Source organism: Mus caroli, chromosome 15, assembly GCF_900094665.2.
Source record: "Mus caroli chromosome 15, CAROLI_EIJ_v1.1, whole genome shotgun sequence".
In the NCBI taxonomy this organism is placed as follows: domain Eukaryota; kingdom Metazoa; phylum Chordata; class Mammalia; order Rodentia; family Muridae; genus Mus; species Mus caroli.
Window position 1 is genome coordinate 87249956 of NC_034584.1, and position 17541 is coordinate 87267496.

Here is a 17541-nt window from a genome sequence, read left to right on the forward strand (position 1 = left end):
TCTTCTTCTTCTTCTTCTTCTTCTTCTTCTTCTTCTTCTTCTTCTTCTTCCTCTTCCTCTTCCTCCTCCTCTTCCTCCTCCTTCTCCTCCTCCTCCTTGTCTTGTCTTTTCTTTTTTTTTTCTTTTGTAATTTATTTTTAGGTCCCACTATTCAGCCTTGGCTGTCCTGAAACCGATGGTACCAGGATTGTGGTACCACAAGAATCTAGATTCAAAAACCTGTTGGAACTTCAGAATTGGAATACTAGAGCAGGGTGCTCCTGCCATTAGACTCAGCATTAGTAAAGCCGGATGATTCTGATAAGGTTGATGGTGGGGCTGGCCCCACAGCAGACTCTCATCATTTCGGCCTGCAGTTGTTTTAAGTCAGCACTACTCTCTAATGGACACAATCAGAATATCTTTACACACTGCCCAGGGCCAGGCAGGGAAGAACTGTGTCCTGTGGCTGAGAGCCACTGTGTGGAGTGGCTTTCTGTCTTCAGGACCTTGGGAAGAGCTGTTGTTTTAAAACCGCTCCAGGTCTCTAGAGCTTGCTTAGCCGTAGCCTGGAAGTTTAAAGAGGCGCCATTTGGAGCTGGCTTTGCTGTGCTCTGCAGGCGGCTTGGTTGTCTGCTTCGCCTTTGCCTGCTCTCCTGGCTCTCCTCCCCTTTTCCAGGCTTTAGCAGCATTTGTGTGGCCACTTTCTAAAACAACTTTGTGTTAATAATATTTTAGGTTTTCAGAATTTAAGATTACAGGGTTGAATGTAAGTTAAAAGTTAAACAAATTAGCTTAACTAAATTAGCTAACTAAAAACTAAATTAAATAAGTTTTTGGTTGTTGAGCCTACTATAGTAATTTTGTTAATATATTTTCTGACTTACATTTCTATTAAAAATGGTTCCATGAGACATCATGTGAGTATCTGAAATAACTAACAATGGTGACTTTATCTCATAAACAAACATTTGTTAACATCATTCATGCCAGGCTCTGGATTAGTGTTTGGAATTAATGGGTTTCTAAATTCTTTTAAATGGTGTGGACATTTTAGGAGTATCTGCTAAATTTCCTGTGTATAGTCCTTAACTGAATGCCCTGTGATAGCTGCACACTAAGTGTAATACCACTCCATATGTTTATACTATGATATGTTAGAGATTATCAGGAACAGGGAACCTCATGGTTTGCATACTGCCCCAAGTGAGGTGGTAAGAAGAGAATGAGAGCAGCTGGAGTAGAGAGCTTCCTGTCCTCAGGACCTTGGGAAGAGGTGGTAATACTGCACCTCAGGTTGTTAGAAGCCCAGGTATGCAGAGATTGCTTAGCTGTGACAAGGAAGTGTGAGGAGACACACTAATGGAAATGTCTTCTGCCTTTCTCAGCATTTCTGTGGTCATCAGCTGACAGTGCTGTGGCCTATGGTGTTATTTCATTCTACATGACTTTAATGTTTTGTGATGTTACTAAGAGAGGTAGATTTTGATGTTAACACAATAATGTGATAAGGAATTTCCATAATGAAGTGTACATCTAGCTCTCCCTGTTAATTCAGCTACAGAATTAGGAACACATGAAGCAGAAACCGCGTCTTACTTTGTTTCTTTGCTTGTATTCTCTCTTGGCGTTGTCACATAGGTAAAGAGAGATCCATCCAGTCAGTGAAAACCTCGAGAGATGCGTCACCCTCAAGTTCCTCAGCAGTTGCTTCAGCCAAGGTTTGTGACTTCAGAAGTTAGCTAGACATAGCCTGTGAAGATGAATTGCAGTTGCTACTGTGGATGCCTGCGCTGCTAAATGGACCCATTTGAAACCTTGAGTTTTAAGTTATCACAACTGGAAAAATAAGTGATCTTTTTCTTATTGATCTTTTCCTGTAAATTTTCTCTGTAGCCTTTGCTCATCTCCAATAACCAAATGGGAATAGATATTTAGATGGCCTGTGTACTCACAGGATTTACTTTGATTTGGGGAACTGAGAATGTAAGCAGAAAGAAGTGTAACATGAATTTAAAACAGCTCAATTTTAATATTCAGCATTTCTTCTCTTATTAGCTCATAAAAAAGTGCTATAATTAGTTTAAATTTCAGTTCTATTGGAAAGTCAAGACTCACAAGCCTTATAATTTCCTTAAAGTGCTAGCTGCCCCTTATGTGTTGGGAAGGTGGAACGCATGTTCTTTACCTAGCACCTCTATCAGCCCCATACCCTTCTCTTGCCCAGAACTTCTTTAGATACTCTCTACTTTTTGGTTTTTCTTTTAATGTTTTTGACTATTAGCAAAAATAGTTATCGCCTGGCAATCTGGTGTTGGTCTACAGGGGGCAGCAGCTTCTCACCCTGAGAGGAAAAAGTAACCTTTGGTGACAAAGCTTCACCAGGGTCCTCAGAAATCTCAGGCTTCTGGGATGTCACGTTGTTTTCTGTTTTGTTTTTGTGGCAGTAGGAGGGTTGTAAATCCTTGCCCTGGCCAATCTTTGACAGAGGTTTTTACCACAGAGGACATCCCCAGGCTTACAAAGGCAGCTCTTTGGAAAATCTGTATTTATGTATGTTTTTTAAATTGGAACTTACTAAAAAGTAGCTCAGGCTGGTCCTGATAACATCCCATCAGCCTCCTGAGCTCTTTGATTCCCTTCTCAGCCAATGGCTTTTTGTTGCAAACACACTATGACTTTCAGAGTATAAGAACTTAGCAATCATTAGCTTGGTTTTGCTCTATAACTCTTTTGAAAACATAAACCTCTCTTTAAAATTAACTACATTGTTTTCTTGGATATGCCCTTGTTTTCTTTAAAAAAAAAAGAAATATTTTTATTAATTTATTTTCTTTTGATACTATTTTAACCTTCTGAGCTGGGTAGGTGCCTTATACCTATATTCTATGTGCCGATAGTCCCAGTACTTGAAGGCTGAGACAGGAGGACGAGCAGACAGTAGAGATCTATGGAAGATAAATCTAACTGTGTATTGTGAGCATTGGAGCCATAACACCAAGCATCACATACACAAGGAATCAGCCCCCAGCTGACTCTGTATCTTGCAGGGCACTGGGGCCTAGATGCTTAGGACTGGCTCTGGTTGGTTGTCTTGTTTTGTTTTTTTCTTTTTTTCTTTTTCTTTTTTTTTTTTTTTCTTTTTTGGTTTTTTTGAGACAGGGTTTCTCTGTGTAGTCCTGGCTGTCCTGGAACTCACTCTGTAGACCAGGCTGGCTTTGAACTCAGAAATCCGCCTGCCTCTGCCTCCCAAGTGCTGGGATTAAAGGCGTGTGCCACCATGCCAGGCATCTTGTTTTTGCTTTTTAAAAAATGATTATTATTTTTAAATTATGTATTTGTGTGCTAGCGCCAAATACCATCAGCTTCTGAGCCTCTGGAGCTGGAGTTACAGATGGTTGTGAACCAACAATGTGGGTGCTAGGAACCAAATTATGCAGATCAATTTTCCTAAGTAGACTCTGAAGACCACTGTGGCAGCCTCTCCAGGCCAAGCATTTGCCCTGTAATACACTTTCGTAGGCAGACACGGGTATCCTAGAAAAAAAAAGGCCTCTTTTGTGTTTTTTTACTTTGCTTATGTAGATCTCTTGTTACAAAGTGATAGACAGTTTTTTTGGTGCCGTTCCTAGGTTCACAGAAACCTGCAGTTTCTCTCAATAATTGAGTCAAAATAGTCAAGTATGTTCTGTGTGTGTGTGTGTGTGTGTGTGTGTGTGTGTGTGTATACATACAAACACATATATCATGATCATGCTAAATATTTCCCATGGTCAGTCTGTACTTTGCTGAGCTAAATCAGGTGTGGATGAAGCTTGTGTGTCCCCTTCTATCGTCGTTACTATCAAACCATTACTCTTTTCTAATGTGAAGTAATGAGGCCTGCCTAAGTCCCTTCCGTGAAGGAGTTGTATGTATCAGAGTTTTTGTTTTGTTTTGTTTTTCAAGACAGGGTTTCTCTGTGTAGCCCTGGCTGTCCTGGAACTCACTCTGTAGACCAGGCTGGCCTCTAACTCAGAAATCCACCTGCCTCTGCCTCCAAAGTGCTGGGATTAAAGGCGTGCGCCACCACCGCCCGGCTCAGCGTTTGTATATAGAATTCTTCCGTTTGTAGCAGCGTACCAGGCCTGCGGAGGTGTTTCTGTTGTTTCTAAGGGGACTGTACCTTATGCAGTGCATAGGGTGAGGAAGGGGAGTGAGCACTGACTACACTGGCTACTCATGACAGGGCCGCGGCACAGGCTGAGGATGTGAGCTGCCCAGCCCACAACACTGGATCCCTTAGTGGTCTCAGTGCAGGCCAGAGAACCTTTTCATGTCTGGCTGCCTGTTGGAAGGCTCTGTGAGCACAAACCTTCCCAGTGAGTCCTTCTGGAAGCTTCCTTATAGGTGATGCCGAATTCCTTCAAACTGAAAATCAAGATTAATCATCTTGGGGGGGGGGTGGTATTTGTAGTCAGGGACACACTCTAAGAGAAGAGGTAGGATCAGGTTAGAGGTGAAGGCTCGCAGTTGGTAAATAGGTAAATGGTAAATAGGTAAATAGGTAAATGGGTATCTAGGAAATAGGATGAAGTCAGCAGCAGGCCATAAGGAATGGTACAAAAGGAACAGCTAACACTTTGAGGAAATTATCCAGCTTGTGAATCTTGACTTTCCTAAGGTAAGGATTTCTTTCTAATCTGAGCTCTGCTGCTCCTCTTACAGCTCCTCTACAGCGCAGGCCCTCACTGGCATTGAGTGGGCTAGAAAGGTGCTTTGTGCTTATGTTTTCTCCATGAACTCACTCATCTTTTTTCAAAAGTGTCTTCAGTATAATAAATTTGTCAGTGAATATAGAAAGGAGAAAGTACCGAACATTAAATTTTTGTTTAAGTCCTTTATTGTTATTCTCACAACTGCTTTGTAAAGGAAATAAGCTCGCTCTAACAAGGGACTGAGCAACACTGCATACTGTAATCTGCCAGTCCTTCCGAAGTCCACGCTCTGACTGTATTGTATGTGATACAGAAACAGTGACATTCAAGTCTTTAACCTCTTGTACAAGAAGTCTGCTTTATATAACTCATCACAAATTATAAATATAACATATTTAGGCCTTTCTTATGCATTAAATTTACCTTAGGATGGAAAAATGCTCTTCCAGAGGCCCCGGGCATGACTCCTTGTTCCGACCTGATTGTGTGCAGGGGGAGTGCGGGGTGGGAGGCAACAAGCTCACATGTGGAGCACAGATATACATGCAGATAAATAACACTGCTATATAATACAAAAAATACATATTTTAAAAAAGATTTACCTTAGTAAACGTCAGCCATTTGAACAAAATTCAAGATAAAAAGTAACAATCAGTGTAATGTTTGCTGTAGCCTAATACAGCTCTTATTGTTTCTTTATTCTTATTGTTAGTGAGGGTGTGCCCTTTATGAGTCCTAAAGGAACTGCTACTTACAGGAATTCTGGGTTGGGTCTTCTTGTGTTTCTGTTGTTGTTGTTATTTTGAAACCTTGTCTCCCAGTGTAGCTCTCTCCCGGTGTAGCTCTGTTCCTCTGGCTTTTGCAGTTCTCCAGGCTCAGCCTTCCTTGCACTAAGAATACAATTATGTTAAAGGGCCTGGCACTTTCTCTGTTGTTTCTGCTGGAGTGAAAGGGGGTATGCTTGCTCTCAATGCACAGTGCTTCCTGTGTTAGAGGCCTTTAAGAACACTAACGAAGATGTCTCTTCATTTCCCTTAGGCGTTAGACAAACCCAGCAGGCTAACTGAGAAGGAACTTGCTGAGGCTGAAAGCAAGTGGGCTAATGAAACACTAGAGAAGTCAGACGAAAGTAACTTGGCTGAAATGTCTGAGTTTGAGGTATGCTTTAATTTCACCTCTGTTTCACACCTGAATGTTTTTCTGGGTTTTAAACTGATGGAGGTCCTACGTGGTACCACACCCCTGTGGTCCCATCCTTTAGAGGGTGCAGGCAGAGGTCATCATCAGATGATCAGGCTCCTCAGCAGAGTGTCTTTGAGGACAGCCTGCTGTGCATGGGTTTCTATCTTTAAAATGAAAAAAACAAAAAAAAGGCAAAAAGTACCTCAGCGTGTGCTTGGGGAATGTCCTTGTTGGTTATTGAATTTCCCACACAAAGGAGGAGTGTGGGAGCAGTGTTTTAATGACTGGCTTTTTCTTCCTTGCTTTGCTTGCCTAGTGGTGGTGGAACACACCTTTAGTTCCTGCAATTGGGAACAAAGGTAGAGAGGTCTCGGAGTTTGAGGTCTAGGACGGAATATACAGAGAAACCAGTTTTAGGGAAAACAAAACAAAAAGAGAAACTTGGCTTTGTTCCTCCCTCCTTTTTGACAGCCCTGGGGTAAGCCCAGGGCCTGTTAGTTACCTCTCCATCCTGCGCAGAAGGTGCATGATAGGCAAGATTAGCCCTGTGTATACATACAAATACTGTCTTAACCATGTCTTCACGCATGGTAAAAGGGTCAGTCTCCAAATGCTTACTGGGTAATGCACACCAGGCAGTGGTAGTGGTAGCTAAGGTATCCAGAAGGACTTGTTTATGAATGTCTGAGTTGTCTCCCTTTTGTTTGTGTGCAAAGTGCTGGTTTGTTTAGATAGTAATATTCTCTTAAACAGGTCAAAGTTTTCTTGTTGTCTTAGGTGTGATTATAGGTATTTTTGAATATTCTTAAGTAAATATATAAATTATATCAAGTTGTTCTTAGCACTTAGTAATCCTTGAAGCACAGATACGGAAACTTGGATTATTTACCTAATGTTGATTATTTTAATAATTTAGAATAATGAACTCGGGTCACAGACTTGAGCCGCAAATACCTTTATACACTAGTCCATCCACCTGCCTTTTTTTTTTTCTTTTAAAGTTGTGTGTGTGTGTGTGTGTGTGTGTGTGTGTGTGTGTGTGCACAGGCGCACGCGCAAGCACGCATGCACAGGTGCGCGCATGCGCATGCCGCTAAGTCTATGCGGCAGTCAGAGAATGACGTTTTGGGGTGCTTCTCTCCTACCGAGGCGTTCCGCGATCTGACCCGAGCATCAGGCTTGTACAGGGTGGAGCACTTTCATTTGCTCCGTTTGCCGGCTCCGTTCTTTTCCTCGCTGTCTTTGCTCTCACAGAGTCTCCTGTTGCCTGTGATTGTTCATTATGTTCCCAAACCCCCGTCTTTGGAGTACAGGACGATGTGTGGCTCGCCTGTGCCCAGGGTACCTAAGACTTGGGAAGTTTACACAGCCCACAATTCAGGGAGGCCAGCGTCACGGTACTGTTAGCTGTGGAGATCTCTTGAATGCCCTGTGCTTTGAAGGGAGGATTTCTGTTCCTCACGTGACAGAAGAACAGAGAGCTCATCCCCAAAGTCCCCCTTGAGTGTATCTTTTAAAGTTTATTTTAATTTATTGAAAATTTCATACACATGTACATATATGTTGATCATGTATTTGTTCAGTCTCTCCCTTCAATCCAGCTACATACAGCTGAGCTTCCCCTAACGTATCTCCAAACTTTCCCCTCCAGCTTTATTTTCTCCCAGTTTTGTTTTTGTGTTTTAAGTCTAGTCAGTGCTGCCCCTGTGCCTGCCTGTGGGTCATCCACGGAGACACGACAGCCTACCAGAGATCTCAGGGAAAGAAACGTGACTTTTTCAATAGCAAGTGTGTCAGGGCAGGGACCTCTAGAGGTCTTCTTCTGTCCCTGATGTAATTGTGACTGTCTTTATCCTCTGTAGGCTTTGTTCAAGTAACAACGGCTGTGGTTCCACGTGTGTGACAGCCATGAGGTCATGTTTGGAGGACAACTGTCAAGCATTCCTTCCCGTCCTCGGGCTCTTAGGTTCTTCCTGTCCCATCTTAGAGGTTCCCTGGCCAGGGTGGGAGGATAGTGTTTTCAGTGTCTCTGTGGCCTCCCTGACTAACAGCTTGTGGGGTGATAGTTGGTGCCTGGCACTGAGATTTTCAGGTGATAACCCTGTCTTCTGGAAGTAGCAGTGTCTCTTCACACTCCTTTAACTTTTGCTGTTGCTTTTAGTCAGCGCACAAACTGGTGGCCTCTTCATTCTTATTTTTGGTTAACCTAACTCACTGCTCCATCCCCTTGCCCTCTCCTAGCTTAACTCTTTAGCTACCAGTACCCCCACCCCTCACTTTTCATATCACATGTGTTCTGCTGTCTTGTCTTAAATGTTCTCTTTAGTTGGTCTGCTATATCATTGGACCTCATCTTGATCTATCCTTCATTTTGGTTAACCCTCCCATACCTTTGTCTTTCTGCCCTTCTCACTCCCCTGCTTGCTTGACCCTCCCTCCCTGTCTTCCTCCACAGTCTCTCCTTCTCTCCCTCTCCTTCTCCTTCTGTTCCCTCCCTCTCTCTCCTCTTCCTCCCCCCCCCCTCTTCCCCTCTCTCTCTCTCTCTCTCCCCTCTATCTTGTCCTGTATCCCTAAATATACCCCAATTGCCTGTTTCTTAGCTCCCTGGCTTACACTGTAGGTTAAGCACACAAAACAAGATTTGAAGCTAGTACCCACATAAGAAAGAGAATGTATGTAGTGTTTATCTTTTGGTGCCTGGGTGGCTTCATAACTTTTTCAAGTTCCATTAGCAGTATATTTCATGATTTCACTTTCCTTTACAGTTGAGTGATGTTCAGTTGTGTCTAGGTAACACATTTATATATTTACTCATTAGGAGATGGCCATCATGGTTGATTCTATTTCTTAGTTGTTGTGAAATGAGTGACAGTGAACATGAGTGTAACTCTCTCTGTAATAAGATATGAAGCCCTTTCAGTTCATTCCCAGGAGAGGTCAAAGGGGTTGTAGTTGTTTGTTTAAGCTGCAGATCAGCTTATGAAGTCGCCAGTATACTCTCACCAGCAGTGCCTGGGGATCCACACCTACACCATTGGTAGCCACTTGTATGTGCCACCATCTTGATGGTGATGGTCATTCTGACTGTTGTGAGGTCAAATCATAGAGTAGATTTCATTTGTATGTCCGTTATAGCTAAGAATACTGAAAAGACTTTGTGTGCACTAACCGTTTGAATTTCTTTTTTTTTTTTTTTTTCTGTTCAGTTCCTTAGCCTGTTTTAAAATTGAGTTTTCTTTATGTTTAAGTTTTGTAGTTCTCTGTGTATTGCAGACACAAATCCTCTGATATGTGTGGTTGGCAAAGATTTCTCCCCCATCCTGTCAACTTCCTCTTCACTCACTGGCGGTGTCCTTTGCTGCACAAGTGTTTTCCCTGGTGGCCCCATCCCCTGCACTGCCAGGTTGCCTGGTTGTTGCCATGCACCCCCTACTTCTTCCTCCAGCACAGGGATCCTCAACCTGTCAGTAGAGACCTCTCCAGGGATCAAACAACCCTTTCACAGACCACCCAAAGCCAGTTATTTAGGATTCATAAGGGTATTAAAATTACAGTTATGTATTAGCAATGAAATAATTTTATGGTTGGTGGTCACTACAACATGAGCAAGTATATGAAAGGGTCTCAGAATTATAAACGTTTAGAAGCACTGGTCTAGGTATTTTCAAAGATTCAGATACTTTTAAATCCTCTTAGTTTGCTGGAAGTGCTTGTCCAGATAAGAATTTGGTAGTGCAGGTAGAGAGAGAGCGCTGTTGAAAAAAGTATTTACCCAGGTTGGGTTCTCAGCCCCCACAGATCATTCGCAACTACTTAACTTGAGTTGATGTCCTTTTCTGGCCTCCTTGAGTATTTCATGAACATAGTGCTCATATAGATAAGCAGGCACCCAGACATATATGTCCTGTAGAACATTTTATTGATTAATTGATGTGGTAGGGCCCACCTTCCTAGGTGGCAGTGTAACCCCAAAGCAGGTAGTCCTGAGGTGTGAGAAAGCATGCTGAGCAAGCCGGTGAGCAGTATCCTCCATGGCTGCTGCTTTAGTTTCTGCCTTGGATTCCTTCAGTGCTGGACTGTGAGCAGGATGTTTAAGTTAAATACACCTTTTTTGTTCTCCCACAAAGGTAATGGTATTTATCACAGCAATAGGACGCAACCTAGGATAGTCTTTAGGGTTTCATGTACAGAATTATATGGTGTGCAAGTTTCCTTTGCTTGTATTGCTGCTCTAGCTGAGATTTCAAGCTCTACATGAAAGAGTAGTAGATTCAGTGAGCACCCTTGCCTTGTTACTGACCTTAAGGGAATGCTTAGACTTCCCTCAGTTAACAGCATGATGACTGACTAGGTTTGTTTACACAGACTCTGTTACGAGAGATGCTAGATGCTGCCTCTGTAAAGTTGCTGTGACTTTTACCAAGAAAGGGTGCATTTAAGGAGATGGTCATATATATTCTCTGTTAAGTATATTTACTTAATGGACAGTGTATTAATTTATATATTTGAACCATCCTCCCATCTCTTGAATAAAGTCAGCTTAGTCATGATGAGTGATCTTGATATGATCTTAAGTTCAGTTGAGGACTTTGTGTCTGTGCTCATCAGGGAGACTGTTCTGTAAGTGGTTTTCATGTGTGTCTGTCTGCCTGTCTGTCTGTCTAGACTTAGTATCAGAATATACCATACCGGCTTCATAAAAATAATTTGGAGTACTTCTGTTTACTTGTTTCCGTTATGGAATAGTTTAAGTAGTATTGGCATCCTGATAGAATGTTGGGGTGAGTACATCTGGTTCTGGGCCTCTGTTAGTTCAGAGACTTGCTTACCGCTCCAGTTTTATTGCTGGTAATGGATCACTTTCAGTTGTTTGTTTTGTGTGTATGAGTTTTTGTCTGAATGTATGTGCCTGGGCCCAGAGTTACAGACAATGCCTGCCATGTGAGTGGCTGGAACTATCCTTAACCTCAGGAGCACTTGGTGTTCTTAACTGCTGAGCCATCTCTCCAACCACTAATGTAGTAGGGCTTTAAAACCTGTATCTTTATGGTTTTCTGAATTTCATAGGCATCTGTTTTGCTTCCTTTTCATTTTTAATTTTACTAATTTGGGTTTTCCTTCCTTTCTCTTGTTTAATCTGGCAAAGCATTTGTCACTTTGTAATTTTTTTTTTTCATAGAACCAGCTCTTTATTCTTTTAGTTTGTGTCTCACAACAAATTGAGAAAAGTAGCAGTCATGTCCTCTGGCCTTCCTCATGTACGCTCATTATGTATCATGACAGTATACATTTTCTTTTCTTAAAATTGATTAAATAGCATTTCCTTTTAATATAATCTTCTTAGTGACCGTATACACCATCCCAAATGCTCTATGTCCTTCAAGAAAATAACCGAGTTCTTCCTCTGTTTTCAAGGCGGGATCCACGGCACCCTTATTTATTGACCAGACAGAAGAACCCGAGTCAAACACAATAGATGCTACAGAACTGTATGAAGACAGCCAGCTCAGCAACCGCTCTAAAGCCATTGCCTCAAAAACCAAAGAGATTGAGCAGGTGAGAATGTTGTCCTCCACAGGCACAGCTGCTGCGTTTTGTGACGTGAGTGTTTGCACTGAATAAATAGAGTGATTGTCTTTTCCACTTGAAACTCCAGAATTCCACTGAATGTGTGTAGAGACCAGAGGACAGCCTCAGGTGTTCCACGTGTCTCTTCTTTTCTGAGACAGGGTTCTGTTCAGTTTAGAACCAATGAAGTGGCTAGCCAGGAAGACCCAGAGTACACCGGTCTCTGTCTCTGGGTCTTTCGGTTCCTTTCTGTTTCCTGATGGGGTCTCATATTGTAGCCTTGGCTAATATGGAACTAAAGCCACCTTCAGACTCACTGCAGTCTTGCTGCCTCAGTTTCCCCAATGCTAGGTTGTTCATTTGTTCGTGTCAGTATTTTTTTTTTCCTTTAAATTCACTTCATGTGGTGGCCTCCTTGTGTCTCTTTACTGTAAGAGACTTCCCAAGGGCAGGACTTGGCTGCCTACTGGTGTGTCTCTACCACCTCCAACAGCCATTCAGCATGGCAGACTCATGAGAGGATTCACCAGGTGGATGATGGGCAAGTCCTAACCTAAGAGTGATCGTTGGGTGGTTCCTGGGTCACTTAAGCTCACAGGCTGCCTTGTGTCTTAGGTGGCCCCCTTACCAGTGCTTGCTTACAAGATGCTGTTGGGATGAGTGAGTTCACGTTCTGCCTGCCCTTTGCTTCCTATGCTCTATTAGTTTTTATGTTATCTGCTTTTGTGTATGAGTGTCTGGGCACTACTTGTGTGCCTGGTGCCTTCAGAGGGCGGAAGAGGGTGTTGATCCCCTGGAACTGGAGTTACAGACAGTTACAAGCTGCTATGTGGGTACTGGGAATTGAAATCAGGTTCTCTGGAAGAGCAGCCAGTGCTCTTAAGCATGTGTCTAGCCTCCTGAGTTGTAGAGTTTTGAAGACAAGTTCTCTTAAGAGTATAACTAGAAGAAAAACTCAGTGGAAATACCAGGGAATATTTTGTGTTGTCTTTTATGAATATCCTCACTGTTTCTTTATACTCTTATTTACAATTCGTTACGTTGATTGTGAGAAATTTATCATACCTTGATGGTGTACTATTATTTAGCATGAGGTCAATTTTTATAGATCTCTGTGAAAAACTACACATGTTGGAGTGGAAAGACGTTTATACATAGCTGCTATTGAAATGCATGAAATAGCTGTTGCTAAAGCATGCTGAGACTCGCTGGATGGCTAGTGACCCAAAGAAATAGAGAGCCAGCTCTCTATTATGGGGGTGGTGGTACACTTATTTACGATGCTAGGGCAGAGGCAGGAGGATCTCTGAGTTCCAGGTCACCCAGAGACTTATCAGAGAAGGGATGAAGGACCAACAAGGGATAGGGGATAAAGAAAATGGAATTACTACATTTTGGTATTACTAGAGGATTAAAATGGTTACTGAATTATAAAACAGTTGAGCAAGGTGACAGGTGCCTGTTTATGAGAAATGGAGGCAAGAAAAAAATTATTTGTTACGTATGGTGTATATCATGAAACCCTACCTTGAAAAGAGATGATCTCTGGGGCGCTCTTCTGTGGTTTTCCCACATGAGTAAGAAGTAAGGCCAGAATTTCCCCTTCCCCCCCAAATTCAGGAAGCTAGCACATGATAATAAATGTATGGTTAGAAATATTACCAATTTTTAAATAGAGCAAATAATTTTCAAGATGACGTTTTTCCAATTTAAGGATTAAATATCAATGGATAGAAAGTCATGAGAGTCTATAATGACAAGGTGGCAGCTACATTGGATTTGGGTAATTTTGCCTTACATTTTTTTAAATGAATAGTAGTAATTACATTATGTGTATGAGTTTGTGACTTCCTGTATATCTGTATGCCTGGTGCCACCAGAGATTAAAAGAGGGCATCAGATTCCCAGAACTGGAATTCCAGACAGTTGTGAGCCGCCATGTGGGTGCTAGGATTGAAGCTGGTTCCTCTGGAGAGCGAGCAGCAAGTGCTCTTAACTGCTGAGCCATCTCTTCAATTCTCCTTGGCTTTTAAAGCCCAAGGTCATTTAACTGAGGCAATATTATAGTTTAAATAAAATTCTACTTGAAAATTTCCTAGTGAGCACACACTACAGCAGTACTTGAAGTTTAAAGGCAGACTATGGTGGATTGATTACCTCAGTGTGGAGACATGGGGTAGATTGTGGTGGGATTATCTCAGTGCGGGGGCATATTCTTTTAATGTATTTTTACTTTTTCATCCCTGGACAGAATTTTGTTAATTAGCCTTAACCAAGGTTGGTCCATTTTTCATGTTAAATTTTTGGTTCCAGTTGGTAGCCTTTCCTGGCTTATTGCACAAATTTTAGAATTTCTTCTGACCTTTTATTAATTCAAAAAGAGATCTAATCCTCAAGGCAATGTGGGAGTCATACTCATTTGAATGTTTGCAGCAATTCCTTGACTGATTCAGAGGCCGTTTTGCTTTGATAAAGTGGTGCTTAGAATAATCTATATGTGAGATCTTCTGGTTTCTTGGAATCCTGACATCCAATGTTACTTTCACAAAGCCTCCTCTTTCTTCAAAGACAAATACAATGTAACTAGGTATAGGGTGCTTGTACAGGCCCATGCAGATGAGATGACAGTGTTAAGTGACAGAAGCTGTGCCCAGGGGTAGCTGTTAGATAGCTGTGGGGTGACTAGCTTTCAGTGACAACACTAAAACTAGTTTTAGTTTTAGGACGAAAGCAGAGCCTTCAGGTTCTTCATCTTCAAAGCCACGGTGCATATTATGTAGTTCTCAATTGCTTTTGTTGTAAGACAAGATCCTCAGCAGAGGAAGGTAGCACACACACCTGTCGACCTGAATTCAATTTTCAAACCCATGTCAAAGTGAGAGAGCCAACTCCAAAGAGCTGCCCCTTGTTCTCCACACAGGTGTAAGACACACATGCCCAAATATATCACGGTCAGGTGCACAGTAATGATACATTTTATTCTTAAAGAAAGATAGAACTTTTTGAATGTAGAATAACTATTCTGTTAGGTATCAGAGCTCCTCAAAAGCACTTGCTGATTACTTGAGTATTTCATTAAAAGTCATCTTCTCACTCAGTAGCTCTGAGTGGGCCTTTAAGGTTTGGATTTTCTCACATATTTCTAGTTAATGCTGATTCGACATCCTGTGTTTATAGAAGAGAACTTTTTGCCGACATTTGTTACTTATAAGTGAAAGGCTGTAAACAGTTACCACCTTGATATGGGTTAGAAAGGTTACATATCTATAATTTAAATTGAGATGTGGTTAGTGAAGAAATAAAATATATGACCGAATGAGTTTTGACAGCCGTATGTCTACAGAACTGCATTTACGGTGACAGCAAACAGAAGCGTGGCATTTAGAAGCCATGGCGTGATTCCGTGTGATGTTTTGTTCTACTTTAACTACCAGTGTTCCTTGATATATAGATATGTGGACAGAAAAGTGAGCTGATAAATACATAATTCTGATATAGAAACAAGTTCAGAGATTTTCAGACATTTTATGATTTAGAATTATCCACAATTAGAAAGTATCTCTAGGGTCAGCAAGATGGCTCAGTGATTAAAACACTTGCAGCCAAGGCTGATGACCAAACCATTTGATCCCAGAGACTCTACATGATGGAACAAGAAACCCAGGTATCTGACCCCTACATGACATGTATCTGCGTGTGTGTGTGTGTGTGTGTGTGTGTGTGTGTGTGTACGTACATAAAAATAAAGGTCTATGTGAATGGACAAATAGTCTACAAAGAAAGAACATATCCCTGCCTTTTAATAAACATTTTCTGTATTGAGGCATTCTCTACATGCTCCACACAAGATCAAGGCACGTTTTCCTGACAGTATGTAATACCTTCTTCCCAGTCTTTTCCAGGCCATTCCTGTTAAGTTGCATTTACCAGGATGTGAAGCCTAAGGCCTTTTTTGATCAGGAGACATTATTTACTAAAGACATGCTTCCAGAGCTGTGTAGATTATCAGATGCCAATTTCCCATTACAGCACCAAGTAAAATCCACAAAAGGGCATTAAATAATCACTGTAAGACTTGCTTAAAAAAATTCCATGATCAGTGATTAAGCATTTATACTGAATATAGGTGATATAAAACGATAGTGAACAACAACAACAACAAAACCTATATGGGCCCTTAAATCAGTATTTAAAATGACTAAAAAATGAGCCATATGAGGGCTCCTTAGTTCCTGGGATTTGGGTTTTCTATAACTATAATGTCATGCCGGGTATCCTAGCACCTGATGTGCTAAGATTCTGGCACAGGAGTAGATTTGAAGACACCAGTCAACACCAGCACATTTTACATGCCTTGCAGCAAGAATCTTGTGTTAAGTAAATCAGTCAGAGCCCAAACATTGAAACTGCATTTCCTTCCGTCTGTGGCCTGAGAATGCTGCTGTTCAGTGCTATGACTATGGAGGCTTTTTAGGACTCTCCACATCTTCGAGCCTCGGTCCCGTTCTGTTCTGTGGTGCTTGTGATTGTCTTCACTGTCGCACTCTCCTGCAGTTGATGCTAGAGAGACGGCCTACTGCACAGTGACCCAACCAGTGGCTAGCCAGGCCCGTCGTGAAAAGGCCATCTGAGGGCCACACAGGTTGCGTTATGGCGTCTCACTATTGTCTTAATTCCATGTGTAAGTTCCTCTCAAATTATTTAGCCTTCCATTGTTTCACTGTATGTCAATTTTATATTTTTGAATGTGATTTCCAAGAACTGGTTGGCTCACTTGAAGCCATGTTAATTTTGTTAAAACATATTCAATCTATAAATAAGGTTTTGAAATTGAATGTAGAAGTAATGCATAGCAATGTCAGTCACTTGAGTGTGTTCCACTTGCAACCATCTGCGTTTTGAATGAGAAAATGTAAGAAATGAGAAATGGTCTAACTAGCCACTGCGGTTTAACCCGGCAGCACAGTCGTTCAGCTCAGAGCGCTCCACTGCTTCAGCTCAGCGAGCCTGCGCTCAGCTGAATCATACTTCTCAAGGCGTTTGGGTGGAAAAATAATGAATTTGGGCACTTAACTGCATGTGTGCTACTGCCCATTGGAAACAATTTCGTGATTGAGAATACCTCCACTAAGACAGATGCTTGTTCTTTGAAGATGGCTGAAGGCGGGGCCACCAGACTAGCACACAGTGAGCTGCTCTGGGAGAGCCCACCTGCACTTAACAAGAAAGGAAGCATTTGGAGTGAGCTCTTTTAGGGATTGACTTTAATGCTGTGGCTGTCACACACCTAGAATTAGGCATTATAAAGGACCAAGGATTGGTCTGTTTGTGAGTTAGTGAGTTTAATTAGGGTTACTTACGGGAACATGGATAGGGTGTTATTTGTAAGAGTGCAGGCAGTTCAACAATGACTACATCAGTCACAAAAGGAAATGCCTCTCCCTCCTGCAGGAGCAACCACTGTGCGTAAAGCCTTGTGGGGAGTGGGGCCTCATCAGCTCCTCCATCCAGGGTGCAGTATTGAGGGCACCAGTTTGGTGCAGGGTGATCACACTTGCTAAGAGTTAAAGAGTGCACAGGCCATTGCAAGCCTATAAAATATCTCATAACACTCGGCCCCATTCTCTCTTCCTTAATGTTCCCAAACCTAGGAGTTGGTGATATAGATGTCATAGTTAGAGCCAAGCATGCCACATCACTTACTTTAGACACTTAGACCATGCTTTAGCCTCTACAGTCACAACTAACTGGAGAAAGAAGCTTCCATGACCAAACTGGGCAGCAGCTCTGCTCTGTGACCACAAACAGTTGTTTACATGGCAAGAAACAAGCATGCCATGGACATGTAAGCAAAATATGGTGGCACCTTCCCTACTATGGGCTTTTGATCATGTGTACAGTCCCAAATATTCACTCCTGTGGATCAGGGCTCAGATCCAACCAGAAAAAACTGCTGTTTCACCATGAGCCCACCCCTGTTACCTCGGTGGATAATGCTGCCTGCCTGCTGGGTCTGCTCTCCACTCAAGCAGCCTACAGAGCACCAGTAGGGAAGAGCTGAGTGGGTTAAAGACTGCCCGAGAGGTCACCAGGGTGAGTGCCTGGGAAGCAGATC

The 17541-nt window shown here is 42.2% G+C and overlaps 1 protein-coding gene across 9 annotated transcripts in view; it reads left to right on the plus strand.

Annotated features, from left to right (window-relative positions):
* Pphln1 (periphilin 1) overlaps positions 1–17541 on the plus strand; it is a 92500-nt gene that overhangs the window by 58319 nt on the left and 16640 nt on the right. For 7 of the 9 annotated variants that reach the window (XM_021182847.2, XM_021182846.2, XM_021182843.2 and 4 more), the window contains 3 exons: positions 1621–1700; positions 5715–5834; positions 11274–11414. In XM_021182847.2, coding sequence (XP_021038506.1) covers positions 1621–1700; positions 5715–5834; positions 11274–11414 — 341 coding nt within the window. The remainder of the gene's footprint in view (positions 1–1620; positions 1701–5714; positions 5835–11273; positions 11415–17541) is intronic. The other 2 variants (XM_029469708.1, XM_029469712.1) reach the window with 1 other exon arrangement.